We start from the raw sequence: 26,034 nt of genomic DNA on the forward strand, positions 1-26,034 counted from the left end.
GCAACACGGCCGGCAGTCCTGAAGCGTGGAGCTCCTTAAATGCTCACGTCCATCAATCTTTCTGACAGTTATGTAGCCACTTTTTGTGGGATGAAGAGGAGAGGGCATCGCAAGCAGCCATCAGGGGAACTGTACTGCAGCGCTCCTCGTCTCAGTGTTTCGCAGACAATACGTGATGTTTTCCATATTTAACCCTCCACATTCTGTGAAACAGGATCCAGTAAAACCAGCAAACCAAATCATCGTAACGTGCAGAAGGGAAGGAGCTCTCGCTTCTCATCAAGCTCCAGCGCTCCAAGGTGAAACCCTGAGAGCTAACAGACCGGAGCGGCTCCGTCACTCACCCTGCAGCATGAAGCACCAGGTTAACATCAGCACTGCAACGCTTTACTCACACTGCAAACCAGCGTTTGAATCAGACTGTGCAGGGCTCGCAAAATTTCAAAATCCCTGGTAGCCCTTCGGGCAGGGACTCTTCAGTTTTTGGTAGCCCAAAATAAATTTAAGTAGCCCGAATAAAAAAAGAGAGCAATTTTTTGATTGATGTTTTGTTTCCTGTTTTGTTTCCATTACAATATTATACATTAATGTATAATATTGTAACGGAAACAAAACATTAATCAAAAAATTGTTGAAACACAAATTACCACATTGTATAAAAATTACAATCATCAACTCAAATACTTGGTTCTAATTGAACAGAAATTTCTATGAACTTGTAAGAACTGTGTAGAACATGAATCAGTCTGTGTCAGATCCTGAATTTGAAATTTCCACTGAAGTCACGGGTAAGAGGCAAGTGGAACCAAGATCGAGGCCATTTGCTTTTTGAAGTTTGCAAAGATGGCTAAATTGTGCCAGTGGTAGTTCACTCTTTGTAACATAGTAGCTGTTCTAAACAGATTTTTCAGGTTTATTTTTAGTATGTTATTTGCAATTGGTGTTTGTTCTGGGAAAGATATTGCAGACTGAGCAATAATGCATTTCTTGCATTTCTCATGGGTTCTAATGGGGGTCTTTCTTAAAATGACTGGTCCCAGTAACAAAGGCGCTTGTCGACTCAGAAATCGAGGGAAAAGCAACAACACACCCGGCAGAACATTATGTTATTTACACGGGTGCACATAAGTGGTCCGCATGTGCGCATTTGCTGTCAAAATAAAAGACGCGCACCAGATAAGAAGTTGCAACGCGTGTTTGCGTCCATATAAAAGGCACTGTTTTTGTCCACTAGAGTGGGATTTTCACGGCACATTCCGCACCACATCTCTGTGCGTTCATCATTTGTTTGAAGCCAGCTCACCTCCTGCAACTACTTTTCCGAGAATACGCGGTTCTTTTGTGGTTCGGACTCCTGACATTTCTTTGGAGGTGGAGGAACACCAAATTGCTTAAAGGAGCTTCTTCGACATCTTTAAGAGTTCTAAACAAATGTCTGTCCTCCTCCAGAAAATCTTATGTACGCAAACACACGTTGCAACTTCTTATCTTGTGCGCGTTTTTTATTTTGACAGCGAATGCACCTGCGGACCACTTATGTGCAGCCCTGTTTATTATTTAGCTCGTCATATTGCAGCCACAGAAATTATTTTGTCCATGAAACCATAAAGCTGCACTTTATTTTTTGCCTTATAGTCTGATTTGTCATAACTTTTCCGTTTTGTGGTAAGCTTTTCTTTGGCTGTCACTTCTTCACGCTGACCTGTCTTATTTGGCTCAGCAGAACTAAAATATATATCCTGCTGCTTTTACACAGGCACTCACATAACGCTCAGCGATTCTCTGCGCGCTCAACCTCTCACATGTTTAAGCTGCGGGAGATTTCACTTGTCATGTTTGCATAGTAAGCTAACGATTGATAAGACGATGTCAGAGGAATTGGTGCGCAAATTATCGTCACTCACCAATCAGTGCTGTCGCTCTCTATACACAGTTCGCGCGATTGCAAAGTGAAAGCAAAAAAAAACAAGCAAATTCAAACGAAATTTCCGAAAGAATGCAAAAGCATTGACATATATTTTCCCTTCCTACGATAGCCCGACGGGCAGGGCAGAGATAGATTTTGGTAGCCCGACTGGAAAAATCGCTAGCCCCGGGACGTCGGGCTAGCGATTTTGCGAGCCCTGCTGTGCTACTATTACCAGAGCTGTGTTTAATAAGCAGAACCAGATACATCTTCATTTATTCCAGAACCACTTCTTACTCATGCCTACATTACCAACAATTCAATTTGCCTGCACACAGTTATGTCAAGGATTTGGGTGGGTTAGCAGAGATGATGAGCACGCTCCAGAGGTCTGTTGAGCTCAGTCACTTTTTAAAATAAGGCCCCAAAATCATCCAACTCAAGTCACAACACTCACAGACACCCATAAGGCTTCAACTTTGTTTTCCTCATATTCCACAATACTCTGAACAACCTGGACTTACTGCAGCTGCTGCTGAAATTCATTCTTTACATTATCCACACATATATACATAAACAGTGGTTCAACAGACCGCCTGGCTTCAGACTGCTGTCGTTAGTGCAGGGAAACAAGCAGCACTGTATCCTGACACACCTGTACTGGCAGCAGACAGAAAAATGTGCCACTGTTACTGAAACTTGTGTCAGCAGCTGTTTTTCAATGTGCTTAAACACACTGAAATCTAGGAATTAGGAGGCCTGTTCCAAACACTCCTGCCTGGTTCAGTGTGCCACACATCACGCCGCTGAATGAGGCCATCAGGGAGTACACTTACTACGAGTCCCGGTTACATGTCGAACGTTCACATGAACGCAGCAGAACATTGCCCCGAGCATCACACCGACTTTCATAGCACACTCCTGCTGCCATTTCATCATACACAACACACACAGCCAGCAAGATGGAAAAATGTACTTTGTCTTTTAGGCCAGTCTCCTCCTGTCATTGCTCCACGGTAGGGCTGGGCCATATCATATCATTCATTGTAATACCGGTACAATGTTAGGCAACAATAAGAAAATAAAATATCGCAATAGAATATGAGTAAAATGTGCATGTGCAGTGCCTTTGTTGTCATACGCACATGGCCAAAAAGCATGGCGGCAACAGAGAATGAGAAAGGCGGATTGTTGAGTGAAAGAAATTAACCAGAACTGGTTTGTAAAAACGCTGCAACTTCAGTGATGTGGAACATGCAAGCGGGCCGTTGTTATTGCTGTATTGTATGTCAGTCTACCCCAGGGCAGCTGTGGCTACAACTGTAGCTTGCCTTCACCAGTGTGTGAATGTGAGAGTGAATGAATAGTGGTATTGTAAAGCGCTTTGAGGGGTCCCGAAAAGCGCTATATAAATGCTATCCATTATTATTATTATCATTATTATTATTTGTCGGACTAAGATGCTCGTAAATCTGGGAGTAACCTGGGTCCAAAACTCCGTCTGCTTCAGGTCCCAAAGTCAAACGAACACTGCAGCATGACTGAGAGTTAAAAACTGTCTAAATTCTTTCATCTTTAATAAAATGATCAGCGTTGCCGCTTTACCAGGTGTAACAATTAATTTTAACATCCAGGCATCCATGAAAACAGAATTTATTACATTTCACGGAGTTAGAAGTTAGCAGGAAGTTAGCGGAAGTTAGCGCGCTAGTTTCGCTAGTTACCTAAACATGATATAGCATGTTCTGACTGAGAGATTTCTGAAAATTTTAAAACGTACAGCTCTGCTGTCACTTCCAACATAAATGAAGACAGAAAACTAAACAGCAGTGACGTTTGTAGGGTTACTGAAGTTGGGCTAGCTGCTATATAATGATGTGCTACGTGATTGCTAGCGACACCGCTATGTTAGCATAACATAAACAGTGAAGCTGGAGGATGAACACTAACACTTTTCCACTCGATAAAAGTTAACGTGAAGGTTCCTGATGGTTAGAGACAAATACAGTGGCATGGCAGGATGCTGTAAACGGACCAAACTTCAGTCAGGAGAACAACTGAGATAATCCATCCACAATACGAGGTTAGTCATTCATATACTGCAACAACATGGGAATAGAGCAGCTGTGAGAGAATACAGCATTAATGAATCAATGGTACAGAAGTGGAGGAAGTTGAATAAAGTTTGATTTATCTGACTGCTTTGTTTTGCTTAATGTGTCTTATAATCCCGTGCACCTTATGGTCCGAAAAATACGTATTTGACTTTTTTATTTGGAACACTGCAGTTTAATGTTGCAAAGCACCTCTTTTTAACTTGTGTGGATATTATACATGGTTATGCTCAGGATATATATATTTAAACCGATCACATTATTCTTTTTGCTGCCATGAGGATTTCTATAAACGTGAACAGTGATGGATGTTTGAGTACAGATGAGACATTCGTGGCTGAAAGCACAGTAAACTGAAATTAGATCATCCTGTGTGCAGCTGAAGGTTTGTGAAAACACTGAAGAGAAACCTTCGTGTTCTTCAGCAGCTGGTGATGTTCAGAGCTGCAGGCCCAACCCTGAATCTTCAGTAAACGTGACTCAGCCTACACACTGAATTTTTGGATCATCTGGAAACACAATCAGTCCTTTGTGTCTAATACAACACCTTTTAATTGGATTCGCTTTAAAAACGTGTGCTAGTCTGTTTGTGTCAAAACTTGAGGAACCAAGCAAGACTTTCCCTGCAGACGGTGAGTTAGGATGCGACTGTGACAGTCGTCAATCTGTCTGGCAAATCGCCTCTAAAGCAGTCAGACTCCAACGTCACCTGCTTGAAATGCAGCTTCTCACAGTAGCCCTTGCTCTGCTCAGAGATCTTTTGAAAAGAAGAAAGCCGGGGTGGCTATAGCTCAGGTGGTAGAGCAGGTCACCTACTGGTGGTTCGATCCCAGTCTGCAAGCCAAATATCCTATCTATGATGCTCTCTGAGGCATCCATCGGAGTATGAATGCGTGTGAGTGTTAGACAGGAACACTTAGAAACAGCGTAGAAGAAAGTGGTTCTTCGAATGGGTGAATGTAAGCTAAAGCGGTGTGACTTTGCTAAGCTACGAAGCCGCACCGCTTGATGGACTGTCGGAGCATTACAGCTACCGGAGTCAGGAGCCTCGCGGAGTGATACGTACTGTGCTTCAACATAATATTACCGTATTGTGTGTATAAGGAGCCCAAAATGGCTCCTGTTAAGAGACATGCTCACAGTCACGCAGTAGAACATGGGAATAGAGCAGCTGTGAGAGATTTCAGCATTAATGAATCAACGGTGCAGAAGTGGAGGAAGCAAGAAGGATGAGTTGAGAAAAGTTTGACTTATCTGACTGTTTGGTTTCGCTTCATGCGCCTTATGGTCCAAAAAATACGTATTTGACTTATTTATTTTAACTTGTGTGGATATTATACATGGTTATGCTCAGGATATGTCGGCCCATTTCCGTTGGAAATCCCTTTTGGTTAAACTGTCAGCAAGGAATTTGTATTTGCACAGTTACATTTTTATATAACTTTAATGCACATAAAAAACAGCTGCTTGTTTAAGTGAAAAAGAATTGAGGGGTTTTTGCACTAATAAAGTTGTGGAGTTATAAAGTATTTTGTTTTTGTCTCGCGTCAGTTATATCGCAAATTTTCAAATATATATTGGGATAAATAGTTTTGTCCATATTGCCCTGCCCTATTGTGTACTATATATAAAAAACAGTCTATTTATCACATCATCCAGGTGGAGAAATGGTTCATGTGGCACATGCTGTTGCAGTGTTTGGTGCTCTGTATGAGACGTGTCAGCCTCATACAGGCTGAGGTGAAATACAGCAAACCAGGCTTATGCATGAGTCACTGGGAGCAGGCCACACACACATCAGCAGAGCAGGATTAGCACCGAGTGAAACATTAACATTCAAATCAAACAAGATCCAGACAAAGAGGTAACCCAGTGTAAAGACTGCTCCCTGGGTAAATGCAGATACGTGCATAGACTGCGCTCTACCACCCAACATCTGACTACAGGACACAGCTCAACTTGATCCCTTTGCCTGTTTGAACGCCGCTGTGCAGTTTTACCCATGTTCGTACATGAGCATAACTCTGCAACCCTACACCAAGAAATCCATCTTTAACATTCCTGACAAAAGCTCCAGGAGCTGGAATGTACTCAAAACAGCACCATAAGACACAAGCGGTTCACACGGAGATCCGGTTCAGTTACTCACTTCAGCTTTTTTTTTCCGTCCTACAAAAGATATCATCAACATTGTTCCTCATAAACGCTCAGCAGCAGCTGAACATTCTGAGCTTCTCCTGGACAGACGATCAAGACTCTGACGGAGAAGACTCTCGCCCACTGTTAGACAGGGTGCAGCTCCACAGTCTTGAACCGTGGATAGAGACAGCAGCTCTGGACAGAGAGCTGCACTAACCGGAAGCTACAACAAATGGAGAGCATCCTGTGCCACTATACTGAGGTCGAGTGCTGCACTTCAACATGGTGGAGCTGGACGAGACCGCCGCTCTGTTAGTTATTGTCATAAAGTGGATGCTGAAGTATATAATTATAATACCGCAGGGCCTCGCGAGTGGGCTTTATCACAGAAAGCAGTCTGCATGGCACTGATATTCTTGTGGTGCTTGTACATACCTCATCTTTTCAGTCAAAATTTGGATTAAGAAATCACACACACAAAAACAAAGTATTAACTGCTCCAAGTATCTCGCCACCATGAAAGGAAAAACATGAAAGATTTCTATTAAACTCTCACATTTGCTTCCCACCCTTCTAGTGCTTTCATATTTCTTTGGAAGGATGGAGGCGGTCAGCTCAGTGTCTGGTAGTACCAAGGAGTGGATTGCACCAACGATATGCATGGGCATTCAGCCCATTCTCCACCCTCCCCACTCCTCAGCTCAGCTGTGTGTGTGCGTTGGGGGGTGGCAGCGTGGCCAAGAGAGTCGACGAAGCCCGACTGAAACAATGACATCATCTCTGCAGGACTGGCCGGCAGAGAAGTCTCGCAGCGCTCTCACCTCGAGCTGACTGTCCAGTGTCCATGCTCAGGCCGGCCGGTGGTTTAGTGCAACAGGGACGAGACACAACTGAGCCCCTGTTCTCCTCCCAGTGTGACTGCAGACCTCCGAGTTCTTTGCAGACTCACAAAGCAAGGTGTTCCAGAACTTCCACACCAAAATAATGCATGAAAGCAAATGAAAGGCAGGCAAATGATAATGTTGAACATCCTTGTTACTGTGTGGTATGCCCCCACTCGATAGAAAATGATGAATGCTACAAAGATCTACTGAGACATGGGCCCAAGTTGGCCCACACCGAGAAGGCTCTGCTTGATACGTCTTACAGCAGCTTTACAAACTCGACCAGATAAAAACCAATGAAGTCATTTTCATACCGGAGCAGATGCACACACAGTGGGCTGCGTGCAGACAGCTCACAGTGAGACAGTGTGGTGAATTTTAAAGAGGGTTTGAGCACCAGAATCAGCACACAAGCATCAGAGCAGAGCGTAAAGAGGCGCGCTGTTGCTCAGAGGACAGCGTCTACTGCTTTCAGGGTGGAGAGATCGATGCTGCTGTAAACACGACACCAACTCCAGCTGATCGCGCAGCTCACATGCACCATGCACGTTTCTGTCACACACTAGTGCAGTTTGAAGACATGGGCGGTGTGGGGGCATTGAAATGTACGGGATGTCTAAAGTGAGCGCCCCGTCAGTTGGGTTGTGTGACATATTTATTGGTCTCTCTGTGCACATCTGTCCAACTTCTCCTTAAACAGAACAGTCGTGTAGAGGAAAGTCTCAAAGATCAAAACTGTGGTTATTGTCCCCGATTGTTTTTTTTGAATTATCTACGCTCAAAATACCCACAAATCGCTTGACAAAGCACATTCCTTTTGTGCTGTGTGAGATCCAGCAGATTAACGTTTGTCTGAATCAACTCGAGATGGAAAACGTAGCCTTAAAATCCACAATGAAAATCAAAAACTTTCAAGGACATTTGCGATAATTATATTTATGATGACATAGAGAAAGAAATTGCAGTGACTGCAGCTTGCAGATAGCAGCATTGATTTGTGCTAACAAAACAAACAGCATTATCCATCCTTGGTTTCCACTGTCACTGATGCTACGAGGTGCCGGCAGCAACAGCAGCGACACAGCATAAGCTAAAGTTAGGCAGTGTTTTCCCTGGAAGTGTTGGTAAATCCTGTTTTACAATAACTAAAGTAGTTTTTCCTTGTAATTCCCCAGGAGCCTGCACAATGTTGCCTCATAATAAAAGTGAGAAATATTTTCTACCTGGGACGCTGTCGAGCTTTTTAACCAGCTGCTTTTACCACCACATAACTGCATCAGTAATTTCCATCCACCATTTGCTCCGCCTGTGATTTAGAGCGTAAATAGCAAATGCTACAGCGATGTTTGGTTTACTCTTCAGCCTTACATCACCAGCTGTTAGCATCGCCTCCTTCCTAGCTTGGTTGTCTTTAGCAGTGTGTTTTTTGGCTCAGCGGCTGTCGTTTCCCCCTTTAGCGGTAAGAGTTTTCTTGCATGTTTGGTGCTTTGTCACAGGCTGTAGAAGCAGCTCAATTTTTACTACACTGAAGCCTGAAACATGGCTCCTGCTCTCAGACATGCCTGGGCTGGTCTTATTGTGTGGCACTAGGTAACAAAAATAGTATTTTTGTGTGTGTATTAACAGGCCGAGGTGAAATACAGCAAGTCCAACGTCCAGCCTTAATGTATGAGGTTTAAAATTGTCTGTGTAATTTTTTTGTGTTCATTAATCAGAATTTTAAGCAAGTCCTATCACTGAAACGCAGGCGGCTCATTGGTCAGATTAGTTTGCTGAGTGTGACTAGCATGAATGCTAGCAGCAGAAGCCTTCTTTGCAGATTAGCTTCCAGCACTGAATGAGGACCAGCACTGTGCTGCAGCCTACAAAGAAAGGTTGATTTTCTACATCAAAGCACTGCCGACCAACACTGGTTACTGTGGTTCTCATCTGTTTTACTTCACAGTTTTTTTCACAACTTCCTGAGACAGAGGCTGCTGCATCCTGCCATACAGATACATAACAATCAACAGACATTAAGAAAATATGAATAATCACTTTAACTGGTGAATATCTCAGGTGAACACCAACAACTGATCATCTAATGGACTAGCCGTGCACACCACCAGACAGTAATCTATGAAAACACGTTTTATTTCCTCTCTGTGTCAACGTCTCAGTGTATGTTTAAAAAAAACAAAAAACCTGTGACATGTGACATGGGTGTGGGAGAGCCCCACTGCACCTCAGTGGGGTTTGTAAGTTTGATGTTCCCCTTACTCTCAGCCTGAAATTCAAACTAACGATCCAGCTGAGCACAGAACCATCCAGGAAGTGGATTGCAGGTTGTAGTGCATGCTCATGTCAGTCCTTAAAATTATGTAATATTAGATAATATTAGATGTGGTTTTAACAGTTTGGCTCATTGCTGTGCATTGAAAATGAGACTGTTGATGGGAGCATCAAGTTAAAAATGATTCTCAGCAGACGCAACAGCAAAGCTGGTCAGAGAAGAATGAATGCAGAGAGATCTGCAAGGAAAACCAGCTCCAGAGTGTACACGAATCACACTGGACCAGTCCCGACCAGTTTGGCTATTTCAGTATCTGATGGGTCCCTTATCTTTGTTAAACTCTGCTGCATTGATATCCCCTGAGAAATAAGAAGCATTTGAGACTCTGCCCCTCTCCAGGCAAACCATAAGACGGATCGAGGACGTTGCAGGAAATCTGGAGCTTTGTTTAAAAGCCAAGCAGATCATTTTGACTTTTTCTTTTTGGCTCTGGACGAGACCTGTGAAGTCCATGACTAAACCCAGTTACTCATATCCCAGCTTGCACATGTGACAACAATGAGTTTGAAATTACAGGGAGATGGCAGAAATGCACTGAATCAAAGGGACTATGACAGCATGCTTGGTTACGCCTGACAAACTGTCACGTGTTACAACCGATGGGTGAATGTTCGACTTTTCAATCACGTAAAGATAAAGAGACTGAAATGAATGGAGAAATAAAATTGGAGTTTTTGAACCGTATTATACATGAGGAGGTGCTGTGTCAGTCAGTGCTAAAAATTAACCATGGTGTTGGTGTTGTAATTATAATAATTCACTTGATCAGGACAGAGCACTTAATCACAGTCTGGTACACTTTGGGAGACAGAAGCCACCCCTCAGCTGTTAGACGGCTCAGCCTGGACAAAGTATTAAACAGAGAGCCGAAATGTAAGAGTTTTGTGAAAAGCAAGATCATGACATAGTCTTCTGCTTCTGAGCGCTACGCAGATTTGGCATTTCCTGTTGATACGACTGTGCTTCGAATTTCCACATCAGACAGTGATGCTGACTTTAAAGCACTTGTTCAAGCCCAAAACAGACTAAAGAACAGCTATAACAATAAAGCTTCTTAAAGTTAAAAGTCATTGAAATTTTAAGGCTTCATTTTGATTAAATGCTGATAAAACGTTGGTATGTTACTATACCCTAGTATAGTATATACCTTTCATTGCCTAATCGTAACATCTGTTCTTACCAGTAACACTTTATGTAGAGATCAAATTAATATTGAGCAGAATTGAGTTCAGCTTATTGGTTTTGCCCTCCACAACATTCGTGGTTCATCTTGTGGTCCCTTAGAAAAATTAAATTCAAACTGAAGCTCAAGCCTTCTTAGCAGTTTCAGACCAATTTCAACAGTTATTGAAACATATCTTCCTACTGGACCAGCAACTGGACCAGCAACTGGACCAGCAACTGGACCAGACGATATCCCAACCGAAGTCTGGAAGCTTCTCGGGCGACCGGGAATGGTCATCCTGACAGAATTGTTTAACAAGACTTTCAGCACAGGGGAAGTCCCGAAGGCCTGGACGACCAGTATTACCAGTATTACCATACCCATATGGAAGAACAAAGGGGATGTAGCCGAATGCTCAAATTATCGTCCTATTCGCCTACTATGTCACACGGTGAAAATATTCGAAAGAGTCATCGATGCACGTCTTCAGGAAATTGTCAACGTCACCCCCAACCAATGCGGTTTCGTAAAGGGATGCGGAACAACTGACGCCATACACGCTGCCCGCCTCCTGCTGGAGAAGCAAAGGGAAAAGAACAAGACGGTACAGCCTTCCTAGACCTTGAAAAGGCTTTCGACAGGGTACCCCATGACCTCATATAGCACTGCCTAAGATTGCATGGTGTCCCTGAGGCGTATGTCAAATGGATACAGCTCCTCTACGACAACGTCACCAGTTCAGTCCGATGCGCTGCTGGACTATCACCTCCCTTCCCAGTTAGCGTCGGAGTCCACCAAGGATCAGCTCTATCACCCCTCCTCTTTATCCTTTATATGGATACCATCACGGGCGACCTCCAGTTACCTCATCCATGGTCTCTCCTCTTTGCTGATGACGTATTCCTCACCAGCAAAGACAGAGAAGAGACCCAAACGACGACTCAACTCTGGAAGACCCAGCTCGATGAATACGGTATGCGGCTCAATACGAGAAAAACAACGAATACCTGGAAGGAGGCCCCCAAACTGATGGCATCATCATAATTGACAACGAAGAGTTGAAGAAGACAGAAGAGTTCCGCTACTTGGGCTCAGCTATCAGCTACGATGGAAATATCCCCTCCGATGTCCGAGCACGAATAAATGCAGCCTGGTTAAAATGGCGACAGGTAGGGCTGGGCTGGGCCATATCATACTGTTCACGGTAATACCGGTATAATGTTGGGCAATGATAAGAAAATGAAATATCACGATAGAATATGGGTAAAACGTGCATGTGCAGTGCCTTTGTTTTCAAACGCACATGGCGGAAAAAGCATGGAGAATGAGAAGGGCGAAAGCGGATCGTTCAATAAAACGGATGAACCAGAATTGGTTTGTAAAAATGCTGCAACTTCAGTGGTTAAAAGCACCATCACTTCATGCGGATACCCTTTCAGCGCCAGCTGCGGTCGCAAGGCTGGAGCCGAACAAAAACACCCTGATAACGACTGTGTTTAGTCTGTTCCTTCCCATTCCATGCAAGGCCACCTGGGTTGGCTGGAAGACTGTTTACTTAGCCTAGCAGGGCGAAGGACACTGTCTCAGCTGAACTCTGGACACGCACACACAAACATACACTGATATGCACACGCTCATCCCCCCTCCCTTTCCAAACGCCTTCGATGCTTGTTCCCTCCTGGGAACACGGCGGGTCTGAGCCCGCGCTGGAATGGTAGCGCTGGGCAGGATGGCTGCTGTGTTTGCTTCGGATTACTCCTCACCCCCCACCCGACACTGTGGCTTGTCACGTGTTCCATAATGTTGTGCTGTGGACATTTATGTGCTTTTCTGTGCAGAGGACTTTTTTAGTTTCCTGTTCTCATGCTGTCCTCCCAGGAGCCCAGCATGAGTAGAGGTCTCTTTTTTTCCTCTTGTACTTTCCCATTGTAGTGTATATTTCAGTGTTTTTTCTGTAACGCTACCAATCTCCGACCTGTATCCCCATGTGATGTCTGTGTTGTGTGTGTAAGGTCGGGGGGGGGGGGGTCCTATTTCACTGCAGGGCAACCTGCACGTGGCGAATAAAGCCTTGATTGATTGATTGATTGATTGATTGATTGATTGGTGTGGAACTGGTTTGGTGTTTGTCCGTCAGATACACAACGAAGCACTATTTTTGGTAGCGCATGCTAGCGGGCCGTCGTTATTACCGTGTTTTTTGGAAAATACGGCACACTTAAAATCAATCCTTTGATTTTTCTGAAAGTCGACAGAGCCCCTTATAATCCCGTGTGCCTTATGTATGAATTCTGGTTGTGTTTACTGACCTCGAAACGATTTTATGTGCTACACATAATCTGTCAAATGTTTTAGTAAGACTTTGCTAGCTACGAAGCCGCACCGCTTGATAGATTGTGGGAGCATTACAGCTATCGTAGGCAGGAGCCTTGTGGAGTGATACGTACTGTGCTTCAACATAATATTACCGTATTGTGTGTGTATAACCTCTTTTTAAGTTTTGTGGATATTATACATGGTTATGCTGAGGATATGTCGGCCGGTTTCCACTGGAAATGCCTTTTGGTCAAACTGTCAGCAAGGAATTTGCATTTGCAGTGTTTTTTTGGTTTTTTTTGCACTAATAAAGTTGTGGAGTGGTAAAGTATTTTGTCTAGTGTCAATTATATCGTCAGTTATATCGCTAGTTATATCGTTATTGCAAATTTTCAAATGTATATCATGATAAATATTATTGGTCATATCACCCTGCTCTAGTCACTGGTGTCCTTTGTGACAGAAGAGTGCCAGATCGACTCAAGGGAAAAATCTACAAAACGGTGGTTGCCCAGTAGCCCTGTATGACTCCGCGTGTTGCCCGCATTGACCACACATGAACAGGCCCTAAACACCATGGAGATGCGCATGCTCGATGGAGCCTGGGAATTACAAGATGGGACTGTGTTACGAACAAAGACATACAGAAGCGACTAGGTGTAGCCCCAATTAAGGAAAAGATGCTTGAGTCCCGCCTGAGGTGGTATGGACACGTGATTCGAAGTGATGAGAACTCTGTAGCAAAAACGGCTATGAGAACCGACCCAGAAGGACGCCGGCCTCGAGGCAAACTGAAGAAACAGTGGATGGACAAAATTTAGGAGGACATTAAGACCGTCAACGCATCACCTGAGGACGCCTTGGACTGAACCAAGTGGAGAAACCTTTGCTGAAGAGCGGACCCTGCACCAGCGGGAACAACGCCATTTAGTATTTAGCCATTAACGCTAAGTTTACAGCACAAAGCAGGAATGAAACCAGCACAAACAGACTTCAAAGCCATCACCATGGTGATTCTACTTTAGAAACCAGTAGAAACAGTTTGGTACCTGTTGAAGTTGGAGGTGAGTCTGCAGGGCTGGGTCAGCTTTAACATCACTCTGGATTCTTGGCTAGCTTAGCCTCAGCATGCTGTCTGTGCAGACGCTTGCACAGAGCGTTTGCACTTCACCATCATGCTCTCATCATACCCGTGCTCTTGACCCACTATTTTCCTTCACTGGTACATGAACTGAAATCACTTGTAGTGTATAGTGAAGTGCAAGTGGAACGGCTAAATCGATAAACAGACTAAAAATTCAAAGAAACTGAACTACCGAGAACTGGGTCGCTACAAGAACCGGTTCTCGATTAGCATCCCTACCCGTGATGTCATGTGATCAGGGTCCTGCTGGCTGTGCAGCATATGAGGCTGAAAACTATAGGAGACAGAGCAACATTGGCCCCCAGACTCTGGAACTCTCTGACAGCAGTTTGTACAGTTTTATTTACTTTAACTTTACTTTTAATCCTGACCTGAAGCAAACAGCTAGAAGAAGAATAGAATGGCTTCAGGACAATGAGTGACAGTCCTTGAGTGGCTGAGCCAAAGCCCAACCCACAGCGCATCAGTGGAAAGAAGGGTTGGTTGATTTAACCTCAAAGTTAGATCAAGTTAATTTTGGCAAAATCATAATATTACCATAATGATATTTTGATACGACACTTTTATACCATGTAAAACGCTGTAGTGCTGTTATGATAGATCATAATAACAGAGACGTGACTAATGCTGTTCACAGACAGACAGAAGACACTGCTCAGATCCAGACGTGTGAACCTGCAGCGCCTCAGGTGCTGAATTACGCAACATTTTTTTTAAACTTTGACAAAAGTGTAATTCTACATAGTTTAAGTGTCCCTTAAGTGGTTTTAAAACCAAATATACTCTAGTTCGAGGTTATTAAATATGAAAAAACAGAAACCTAAAGACTAAATAAGTGATACTCTGCAGATCAATGAATAATAAAAAAAAAACCTTGAACACATTTGCAGCCTAATAAAATCTTAGCATTTTCTATTTTTTAATAACTTGAGTGCTATCGTGAACTCCTGGGTGTTTCTGCATTTTTATCAATTATTTGATATCAATTTTATCAAATCAGACAAACTGCAGCTGTTTGAAGTGTTGCACTTCTAGGACAACACACTGTTTCAAGAGAGCATGTGAGCGCTGAAGCAGGTGGGTTGTCTAAGAAGTTTAGTAGGAATTTTGCCCAGTGAAGGTCCTTAGATATGAAGACTTACTAAGACTGGGAAATAATGATAGCACAGCTTTCAAGGTTTCACCATTCTAGCTTGGTCATGGCTGACACAATGAGGGAAGCTTCCCGCATTCGGACACAGAGAAAATACATTGAAACTTCCTGCCGTAAACTTTGGTTTGACATAAAGCTGCCACTGTCCACAGCTCCATCTGACCTTCACATTAATGGCGTCATCCAAACCTGTGATATTCTCATCTTCCAACAGTTGAGGCTGATTAGGTGAACAGATTCACGATCAAGTATGCACACTGCACCCAACTCAGACAGTCATTACCTCTAATTACAATGCCTGCTCGAGGACCTTAACAAGTTTAGTCAAACCACTACAAGCCAACAGGGACAGCGAGCTGAGGAGCAAACACTCGACAAGCCAACCTCCTCCAGCCTTATCGTTCACCAGTGACAAAACATGATCCCGATGCGACTCTCTGGAGGCTATAGCTGTGTTTTGACTGCAGGCATCACCAGAAGTGTCAGTCAGCACGAGACAGCAGCTCGATGACAACTCGTGAACACGTCCATTTGCCTCTCTTCTCTCGTACAAAGCATTCGTTGGGTTTTTAAACAGACACAGATACTTTTGTCTGTTCCTTGAAAACCAATATATAAATTTTGCCACCGATTAAACACTAAACAATATTTGTTTTCATACTCCAACTTTTTTCTGCTGCTTTTTCAAAAGAGTAACTTGACTTGTTTCCTAAATTTACAGCCATTTGATTCTCTGGATCTTTTACATTTATCTGTATGCCTCATTGGAAAATGATCCTTATGCATCTTATAGTGAGCCTTAGCAGAGCCCCTCAGTTGATCCACTGTCTGACCAAAGGTGTTTTAGCTCTCTTCCCCTCCCTTTGTTCTGATTGGCTGCCCCTCACAAAGAATGATGTGGCAGGTTGGAGAAAATATGGAATATAATAAAAAGTTTTCTTTAAGCAATGATGTTATGTTGTTCATCTTTCAGAACTGAACCCAAAGTTTTCCTGTTTACTATCATACTGCAGGACGACAGTCTACAGACTTTTACCTGCAGGTGTTCAGACTCCTGAACACTCAGTGACTGGGATCACACACACACACCTTCAGGCGCCAAGTTACTTTTTGCACAATACTCAGTATTTTGCACATTTCCATTGCAAGGCCTTGTCTTGCTTTTTTTTGCAATTTTTGCACATTGCACTTTACGTAGTCCTGTGTTCGTCTGTTGTATGTAATATGTAGCGTCGGGGTCTCGGAGGAACGCTGTATCGTCTCAAGCTGTACTGTACCACTGTACATGGTTGAGATGACAATAAAAGCCAGTTGACTTGAAAAGGTTTCCAGCAAAGTTCATCATACTTGAAATAGAGAACCACGGTGATGAATTCCTTTTTCTTTAGTGGAAGTGAGCTGTTTTTTCCTGTCAGTTGTGTTCCCTTGGCACAACTGAAGCTGCAATGCTTCATTAAACAACCTTCATCATGCTGTTGTCTGTGCATGCTCAATAACTGTATAATCCCACAAGACAACAAAGAGTGCAATAGCATTATATTTATTACAATGCATTGTAATGAATACCAAAGCTATAATAGCACTTAAGAGCACTGTAGTTAACCATTACTGGGCTCCACCTTCTCCTTAGCAAAGAATACTATGGGCGAGGGGGGCAAGGACACAGATAAGTGGACAAACCAATGCAGCAGCTGTGGAAGTGGCCCAAAGGTGCAAATCACCAGGAAAACATTTGCTTTTACATTTAGCCAAACTGAGGTCAGTGACCTGGGGTGTGGAGAGCTCCACGCATAATTCCACTTAAAATTTGGACATTTTTATTCACTTTTCAGCCAAAATCTTTGGTTTGTTGTTGTTTTTTCCAAAGTAATCCCTCTTAGTGCTTTCACATTCTTTTTGGACAAACTGCACACTGGGGCATTATTAAAGGAAGAATGTTTCATGCCCCGTTTTTGCTAAATAGAAATGTTTTCATTCACTTTCTGTCATGTGTGCAGCATTTAACGATAAATACGGAGCCTCGTGTATGTTTCTTGCTCTGTCTGCCTCCGTGGGCTCTTTGTATGGGATCCACGTTTGGTGATTTCACTTCAGCCCCCCCTCCCCGGAGACGGCAGGTAAAGACACGGACATTTGTTTCGCACCTAGCGTTAGCCCCAGTCCCCTTACACTGACACCAAACCCTCTGCCTAATTCACTTTTCTGATCTTGTTACGCTTCCGTTCCCTAGCACGACAAAGGAGATGTTTCGGGAACTTAGCCATCCGTTGAACATACGCAGTGTCTTACTTTTGTCTCGTTTCTTCAGCGACAGTCGAAAGTGTCGCGGACAGGTTGCCGCTGACCAATTACATTCATTTGAATGAACGTTTAGTGAATTGTAATGTTACACTGCCAGTGTGACGTTTAAAGGCATCAGGTAAACCGACCCCCACACAACAGGAGCCTGCTTCAAGCATAAGGTGCAGGAATTGATGCTACTTCGGAAACAACAGTGCGTAATTTCTTTACGCCACCCATACCAGTAAGGTCAGGCTGAGGTGAAGCTCGATGTGCGCGTCAAAGTGAGCGGTATCACGCAGTTAATGCGTTATATTACCTGGCCGTACACCTTTGGCATCGCCGGTTTACCAGCGCTCCGGCGACTTCGATGCTGCGGGTAGACGCTGGAGACCGACCCGCCTTCGATTCCACTGCGAGCGGGCAGATGCAGCGCTCGAGCCGCGGAGCCACCTCCATCTCCGTGCAGTAAAGCCTCACTTGCTTCTATTGTGAAAAATCCTCTGTTTTGCGGCAGCATGTAACGCTGCTCAGGATGAAGACGAAGAGTCGACGAGTTTATTCCTGCCACGCTGAGGACTAATAAATACAACAAACAGCGAAGAGAGGACAGCATCTCGCCCGCTCGTGATAACGCCATGTTTGTGTATGTTTTGCCTTTTGCATTAGGTAAGACCGAAGAGCTCCTTCTACTGGCAGCCACTGCTACATTCGTAAGCCACGGGAAATTTCAGGAAGTACCACATTTCTCAGCTTCAAATATGCTTTTGCTGGATCGGTATCACACGCAAAGGCTGTGAACAAGCCTCCCGGTGTCCACGCCATTTGTTTAAGGAGCCACACGAATTACACAACGACAACTCTGACAAATACAAATAAAAAACAGCGCAACAGCAAACGTTATAGCCTGCCTAGTACACGAACTGGTATTGTAAATGTAGAAAGCCCGAGCCAAAGCCGTGCACATACAAACACAGACTGCTATGTAACACGTATCAGCAAGCAGTAATATCGTGTAAATTCTTTACTTCGCACAAACACATCAGCATCGTTTTTATTACTGAAAACGGTGTTTTACAAAGGGGACATTTATGACGATGTAGCACACAAAACATTACAGAAATACAACCAGACCGTAAAGGTACCACTTACACCTCAACAATAAATATATTGTAGCTGTAGCACATTAAACATTCTGGTGGTAAATTAATCTGTGACTAGGTGAGCTCTCATCAGTGACACAGTCTCACATTCACATTGTGCTTTTATTCATGGCTATGGGCTTTGCCAAACATTCAAACACACTCACAGCACCCAAAGACATTCAGTGTAATTTAATTCAGGTTTATTTGTATAGCACCAAATCACAACAACAGACACGTCAAGGTGGTTTATACTGTAAGGTGAAGACAACAGTATTCTGGAGAAATCCCACAACACTCAAATGAGCCCATAAGCAGGCTTTTTGCAATGGTGGGAAGAAAAGGAAGAAATCTCAGGCAGATCCAGGCTCAGGGAGGGGCAGCTATCTGCTGCCACTGGTTTGGGGGTGAGGGGGGAAACAAGAGAAGAAAGAGATGCAGACTTACGTTCCACGATACCACACGGCAGGCCTTTATCTTTTGTCTTATTGCTCTGAGTTAGCTGTAGGGATCATTGCTACTCTCACATTTACATATAAAGCTCCATGGGAACCCAGCACTGATGACCATTGTCCTCGCGCTAAGCAGCTATTGTTGCCACACAGTAAGAAGGTCCTGGTATTGAACTCACACAGACAGGGCCCTTTTGTGTAGACTTGGATGTTCTCCCTTAGCTTTCATTTTATGCAGGAGTTCCAGTTCTGCCACTCTCAGTAAATGAGCACAGTATAGTTAAGAAGTGAAACTGAGTGGGGGTAATCTTGAAGGAAGAAAATGTGAACAGTACTATGGAGGTGAAGAGAGTGTCGGAAAGGATCACGAGTTTGAAGCTGGAAATTGAAAGGGTGATGTTGAATGATGTCAGCATCCGTGCCCCGCAGGTTGGATGTTTGATGAAACAGGAATTCTGGAGAAATCGGATAAAGTGAACAGAGGTGATGAGGAAGTGTTGGATAGGTACGGTGTTAAGGAGAGTAATACAGAGGGACAGATGGTTGTGGATTTTACAAAATGGGTGGAAATGGTTGCTGTGAACACTGACCTTAAGAAGAGGCAGAGACAGGATAACACGAGAGTGGAGGAGGCTGCACACAGGTGGACTACATTTTTATGCAGAAGATAAAATCTAAAATAGACAGGAGACCACAAGATGGTATCAGGGGAGAGCTCGCTTGGTTGCTAGTCTGTAGGATGGCTTTCAATTCAAGAAGTGAAAGTGAATGAAAGCAGAGGAAAGGATTAAATGGTGAAAGCTGAAGAAAGACGAATATTACACAGAGTTCAGGGAGGAGCTGAAAAGCTCTGGGTGGGGAGAAGTAGTACAGGAAAGGAAAGAAAAAGTGTGACAATCAAAGAGATGAGTAGACGTGAGTACTGGGAAGCTAGGTGTACAACAAAGAGAACGGTGACAAAAGCAGAGGCTTATAGTGAGAGGTATGTTAGACTGACACTAAAGAAGGAGAATAGGAATCATTGGCTAGACAGAGAGATTAAGCAGGTTAGATTAATGATGAAGATGGAAATATGCTAACAAGTGAATAGTTCGAGGAGCTGATGAATATAGAAAATGAGAGAAAGAGAAGGATGGCTGACAGACGAGGTCAGGCAGGCGTCTCTGTGGAGGAGGATATATGAAGATGACACTGAGATCTGTAATGAGCCTAAGGAGAGGCTGGAAGAGAGTCTGGAGAGGTGGAGGTATGCTCTGGGAAGAAGAGGAAGGACAGTCAGCACGAGCAAGACAGAATGGATGTGTGTGAGTATCGGGGAGAGAGGTGAAAGGTGAACATGCAAGGAAAAATATAGTGAAGGTCTAAATAAAGTGCCCTCCACGAAGTTTGGAACAAAGACGTTATTCTTGTTCTTCTGCTTTTGTAAACATCTACTGTGGATTTTAAGTCAAATAATCAACATGTGAGTAAAGTGCAGACTTTCAGCTTGAATTTCATTCATTTTGCAAATATTTTGCAGAACCTGTTAGAGAATAACAAGAATGCTCATACACAGTGCCCCAATTCAGTGACAAGCTGTTTGATGGCCTGCCCTCTCGTTTCTCATGACAAATGAAGCAGACATAATATCAGAATTTACAGTGCTGAATTTTGCATTTTTAAAAACCCAAATAAACCTGTCAGAGAGACAGCAAAAACTTTAGCTTGTTAGAAAGAATGAAAACAGTGACCAGCTCAGCAATGCCAAGAAGGACTGAAAGACCACAAAAGACAACTAAAGGACATGATGACAGAATTACGGTAAAAAAAAAAAAATCTAACCAAATCAAGAACACCCTTTAGCAGAGGAGTGTATGCCTGTCAAAGTCTACACAATCAAGAGACACCTTCACGACTGGAAATGCAGAGGATTTTTAGGAAGGTAAAAACCAGTGATTAAGACCAGGAAGGTCAGATCAGACTTTGCAGTGAGCATCTGCACCGTTCTGTAAAAGAAATCTTTGGACAGATGAAACAAACGTCGACTTGTAGAAGAGCAATGGGAAGAGAAAAATCTGGAGGAGTGAAACGGCTCATGGTCCAAAGCAGACCACATTATCTGTGTAACGCAGCAGCAGCAGCATTGTTGCATGTATGGGCACGTCATGCTGCCAGTGTAACCAGGCCACCAGTGTTTATTGATGATGTGACTGCTGATAAGTAAAAGGATGAAGTCTGACGTGTACAGAGGTAAACTCCAGGCTCAGGTTCAGCCAAATGCTGCAAAACTGAAACTGAGTGCAGAGAGAACCACAAACAAGGAGCAGCTTAGGGCGACTGCAGTAAAGGCCTGGCAGAGCAACTCAAGGGAGGAAACAACGTTTGGTGCTGACCATGGGTTCGAGGCTTTAGGCAGTCACTGACTGCAAAGTTTTGTCATCCAGATATTAAAAAGAGTTTTTATATTTAAAATTATGTTTAGTCTGTCTCATTAATTTTGATCTTCTAAAAATGGAGGACAATTTATAAAAAAGTCTGCCTTAAACAGTTCACTGTAGAGTTAAAGCTAAAGGTTGAATCACATATTGATTGATTTACAATCCAGTGTGTCACTGCACCGAACATTATAGAGGACACTTCCCTGGGTCATCCATCCCAAGCAATGGACAGGACACTAAAGAGTTGAAGACAGGTGAAGAAGTGCAGGTAGCACAGAGTGGGTGGAGACGAGTGTTATCCAGAACACTGAAGATGGGTTGTGGACTGCACTTCATGATGACAGGAACCCAAAGCATACCACCAAGGCAACAATGGAGTGGCTGAAGACCTCAGTCCTATGGAAAGAAGATGAAGTTGCCGGGGGTCAGCCAAGAACATAAAAGATTCAAAGAGTTCCTGGAAAGAGGGGTGGACCAGAATCCCTCCTGAGATGGGTGCAAACCTGGTGACCGAGCACAAGAAATGTTTTACTGCTGTTAAGCGTTTCTCAACCAAGTATTAAGTCATGTTTTGCTTTGCAATCAAATACTTATTTATCTCAATGGCATTCAAATCCATTTATAACTTTTATGTAATATTTGGGTGATATTCCATCTCTCCTCATTAAAATCAAAGTACCATAAATATATAATATTCTAATAATAATACTGTTCATTTCTTTGTAAGTAAACAGTTGATTGTTTCCCTGTAAAGCATGTTAGTAAATTACTTTTAGATGTGCAGTTGTGGTTAAGCTGCTTTAGCTCTCAGCTGTACCTTCATATTCTAAAATGAGCAAACCATCCTTACTATCAGCATATAATTTACCTGAATTTGGGATTGTTCCCAACACCAATAATATTGCCAATATTAGCTAACAGTAGTAGAGATTTTTTAGGGAAAGCCTACGATACATTTGCTGTGCCATCGTTTAGTGTATATGCATGTTAAATGGTCATTTTCACTAGAAGAATTCAGGTTTATGTATGGCCAGAGACATTGTGTTGCTTCCTATAAAAAGAATGCACAATGAGCAAATCACTTTACATGTAGACGTGTAGATGTTACCAACAGAAAGTCTCTGAGACGGCCAACCCTGAACAGAAGGTACACAGACTCTCGTGAGTCAAATCCTTACATGGACGAATCCCTCTGAATATAACGTGGCTCTGTTCTTTACTACCGCTCAGTCTGGATTGTGACAGGATAAATCTGTGCTTCCCCATCCTCTTTAAAGTATTAGTGTATGCTATGTGTGCAGTCAAAGTGCAAATTGTTTATACAGCTCTGCAATATTACCATATTTCTCCACAATATCTCCAGTTGGTGGTCGATTTCCTCCACTTTACTTTCATTGATTTCTTTCTTCAAAGATTACTTTCAGAAACATCCTCCAAGATTCTCCTTTTTTTCTGCACAATCTTTGAATTATTTGGATATCGACTGGGTTCCCACTGGACAAAAGAATTAGTCTTTGTTATAACAATATCACAGGTATAATGTGCAGCCAGGAGCAGGGTTTAATCATGGTATAAAATGCAGATTAGAGACAGGCCTATTGTTTTTGGTTTGGTTTAGTTTGAATCAGGTGTAAATGTCTTAACTTCCACCAAATCGAGTATTCAATTAACAAACCTTTCACCTGTTTGGAAATGCCAGCAAAAGAAAAGTGTAATTTAAAAAAAGTATGAGGATTCATTACAAATATCTCATCTTCTATTTTCTGAAGAATGGCTTGTTTAGCATGTGGCTTAAAATAAACCAAGTCTGGACCCTAGATTGTCTTTGGTGTCATGGTGGATGTTAAGAGGTTAACTGTGCTGTTGGGTTTTGTGTGTGTGTCAAGTTGCTGTCATTATGAAGCAGCTAACTTCCGTTATCTATTGTAATTCCTCATAACAAGAGCGGCTTCTCCCATCCACCTTACGACTGCTCAGCTGCTGCAGTGCTAATGTTAGCTATACTGTTGTTTCATGTGTTGAAATTGTAACGGTCGCAAGGTGATGTGAAGGGGACCAGATGGGGGAAAAAACCACACGAGCCTTCAGTCGTTTTTCAAAGCTTTGAATATATTCTTTTTTCCACGTACAGAGGTTTAACATGCTCACCAGCGACACATCTAAAAATGAACAACCCAGCCTCTCAAAAAACCCGCCTTAAATAGATGCTGGTCATACCGCCACCAATAAAATTAAAAGATTTCCCCTAAAAACCTAAACAGTGAAATACTGCAGGTATTCTAACACACCTCACGTGTATCTGATTACAAACACACCCCAGCTAAATAATATACAAACTAACTAAATCAAATCAAATAAATCCAATCAGCCTCTGCAAATAAGTCTTTTGAACTAATGTTGCTGTTTGCATGTGTTTCCATTCATTCCAAGTTTATTCTAATGTTGAGACGTTACCATATTTGGCCATATTTAGTAACTGTGAGATGGATAAGTGCACAGTACTAAACAGTGTAGGCTAAAGCTGAGGAAACCCTTTTATTTTTCAGATACTTCCAGTTAATTCTATTAGACCAGTGTTTACCATATCTGTGTTGAATCAACACATTTCTTTTCTTCTTTTCGTACAGCAAACTATCAGCTCTAGATGTATTATCACTCCTGGAGCCTCCTTTGTAGAGCATGCAGGAAGTAGAACATTAAGGAGATGACGGGCTACAGATTGTTTAATGCCTGATCTGGCTGTGATGTTTGCCTTCTCACTGCAACCTCCTCAGTGTAATTTCTCCAAAGGCTCAGGGCTGCAGTGCACGTGTAAACAGCTACAATGTGAGACACAGCCATGTTTGTTTCTCCATCAAATCCACCCGAGTGTCAGCTGAACACTGAGTCAATGGAAGAACAGAACTGAAGGAAATCTGAACATTTATACAAAGGCATTGACGTGGTCTGTGCCACCAATCTGCTCAAGTTTGTTTGCTGCTACAAACACCACTAGTTCTTTATTCTTCGTGTCAGGAATGTTTGTTTACTTGAAACTTCTCCTCCTCCTTTCCTTCAGCTTCTCTTTCTGTCTTCTGATAATCGGAAGGTTAGCGCTTTGATCCCTGGATGCTCCAGTGTGCTTGAATCAGTACCTTGGCACAAATACTGAACATGAGTATGAATGTGTGTGAATGTGTGTATGAAACATGTTGTATAAAGTGTTGTTATAAAGAGTAGAGAATACAGTCCATTTTATATTTACTCCGAGGGAGTTGTGGGCGCTGCAGGTGGAGCCTCTCGGCTTGACACCTGTTCTGCATTCGTTCGTGACCTTTCCACTCCACCATACTGGAGACCCCTCTGCCTGTCACCTCGGAGTCATCTGCTCAGGAAACAAATTTCATTGCAAAATTTACAAGATCACCTTGGCCCTGACGAACCACTTCTTTCCTCTTAGGCACACACTCCCGCCCCGTGCTTGTAGAGAAACATGTTGGTCTCATCTTTTGTGCACACTTGTGTTTTGAACAAGGTAAAAATGTTACCACTCAAATATTAATGAGTGACTGACTGTGCTTTGGACAAACAGAGGAAATCAGAGATGAGAAGAAAAGTGCTTGTGTGCATGATGGAAACAGCGCTACATAAGAACCAGTCCATTTACAAACAGCTAACTGAGTCTGGGTCTTGTTTTGCAGCTCAGGACCCGGGCGCCTCATAGTGGCTGAATAAACCATGAACTCCTCTGTATACCAAAGTGTTCTAGAGTCAAATGTGGGGCCGTCTGTCTGAGAACTAAAGCTTGGCTAAAAGTGGCTCATGCAACACGACAACGATCCCAAGCACAGCAGCAAATCAATAGGAGAACGGCTGAAAAAGACTAGTATTAACCCCGATTCTTTTGTCCCCACGATAGAACAGAGAAAACCGACTCATAGTGTGTTAAAACATTTATATTTCTTTTTATTCAATCATCCTCCGGAAGAGAGAGACCCCTGCACAGCCCAAACACCAGTTGCAGGATCTCTAACATTAGAATCATAAAGTGTGTCTCATATAGGTTTTATTTTGGTACTTTACACGTCACAGTTTCAATGCAAACATTGCTTATAAGGCAAAGTTCCTCTTTTCTGTCTGGCTTTCTGTATTTATTAATATGCTGTGCAGCTCTACACTTCCTGTTTTCAGTCTGGGTGAGCACTTAGTTTGCGAGTCAAAAGTGGCCTTGCTCTACAAACCTTCATGATTAAAGTACATAAAACAATATAATAAGAAAATAAGGATACTAAGGATATATTAATTACATGACACTAGAATCAGAGTTGTGCAAACAAAGTCCAGACTTCAAACCTGACTGCAGTGCTGTGGCAGGAAGAGACATGATGTAATATATAATGTGTTATTATTGATCTCATTTTAAAACCTGGTAATGACTAGAATATGTTTTCATTATGCTCTGATATAAAATCTTTGAACTGATGGAAGGTATTACTTTTTTTTAGTTTCTCTGATTATTGATTATTTCCACCTGATCATTTTAAATAACATTTTTAGCGTGTTTTTGCTGTTGTTGTTTTTTGTTTGTTTGTTTGGTCTGAATTTGCTTTT

General features: G+C 42.8%; 1 protein-coding gene across 2 annotated transcripts in view; it reads right to left on the minus strand.

Annotated features, from left to right (window-relative positions):
- Nucleotides 1-18,262, minus strand: part of sorl1 (sortilin-related receptor, L(DLR class) A repeats containing) — an 86,327-nt gene extending 68,065 nt beyond the window's left edge. Inside the window, exon 1 of one of the 2 annotated variants that reach the window (XM_084951158.1) lies at nucleotides 17,753-18,262. In XM_084951158.1, the coding sequence (XP_084807284.1) occupies nucleotides 17,753-18,073 (321 nt within the window). In that variant the 5' untranslated portion in view covers nucleotides 18,074-18,262. The remainder of the gene's footprint in view (nucleotides 1-17,752) is intronic. The other variant, XM_084951156.1, reaches the window with a different exon arrangement.
- Between the last annotated feature and the right edge of the window lie 7,772 nt (nucleotides 18,263-26,034).

This window comes from Perissodus microlepis, chromosome 14 (assembly GCF_051167445.1).
Source record: "Perissodus microlepis isolate ML-2025 ecotype Zambia chromosome 14, ASM5116744v1, whole genome shotgun sequence".
Lineage (NCBI taxonomy): Eukaryota > Metazoa > Chordata > Actinopteri > Cichliformes > Cichlidae > Perissodus > Perissodus microlepis.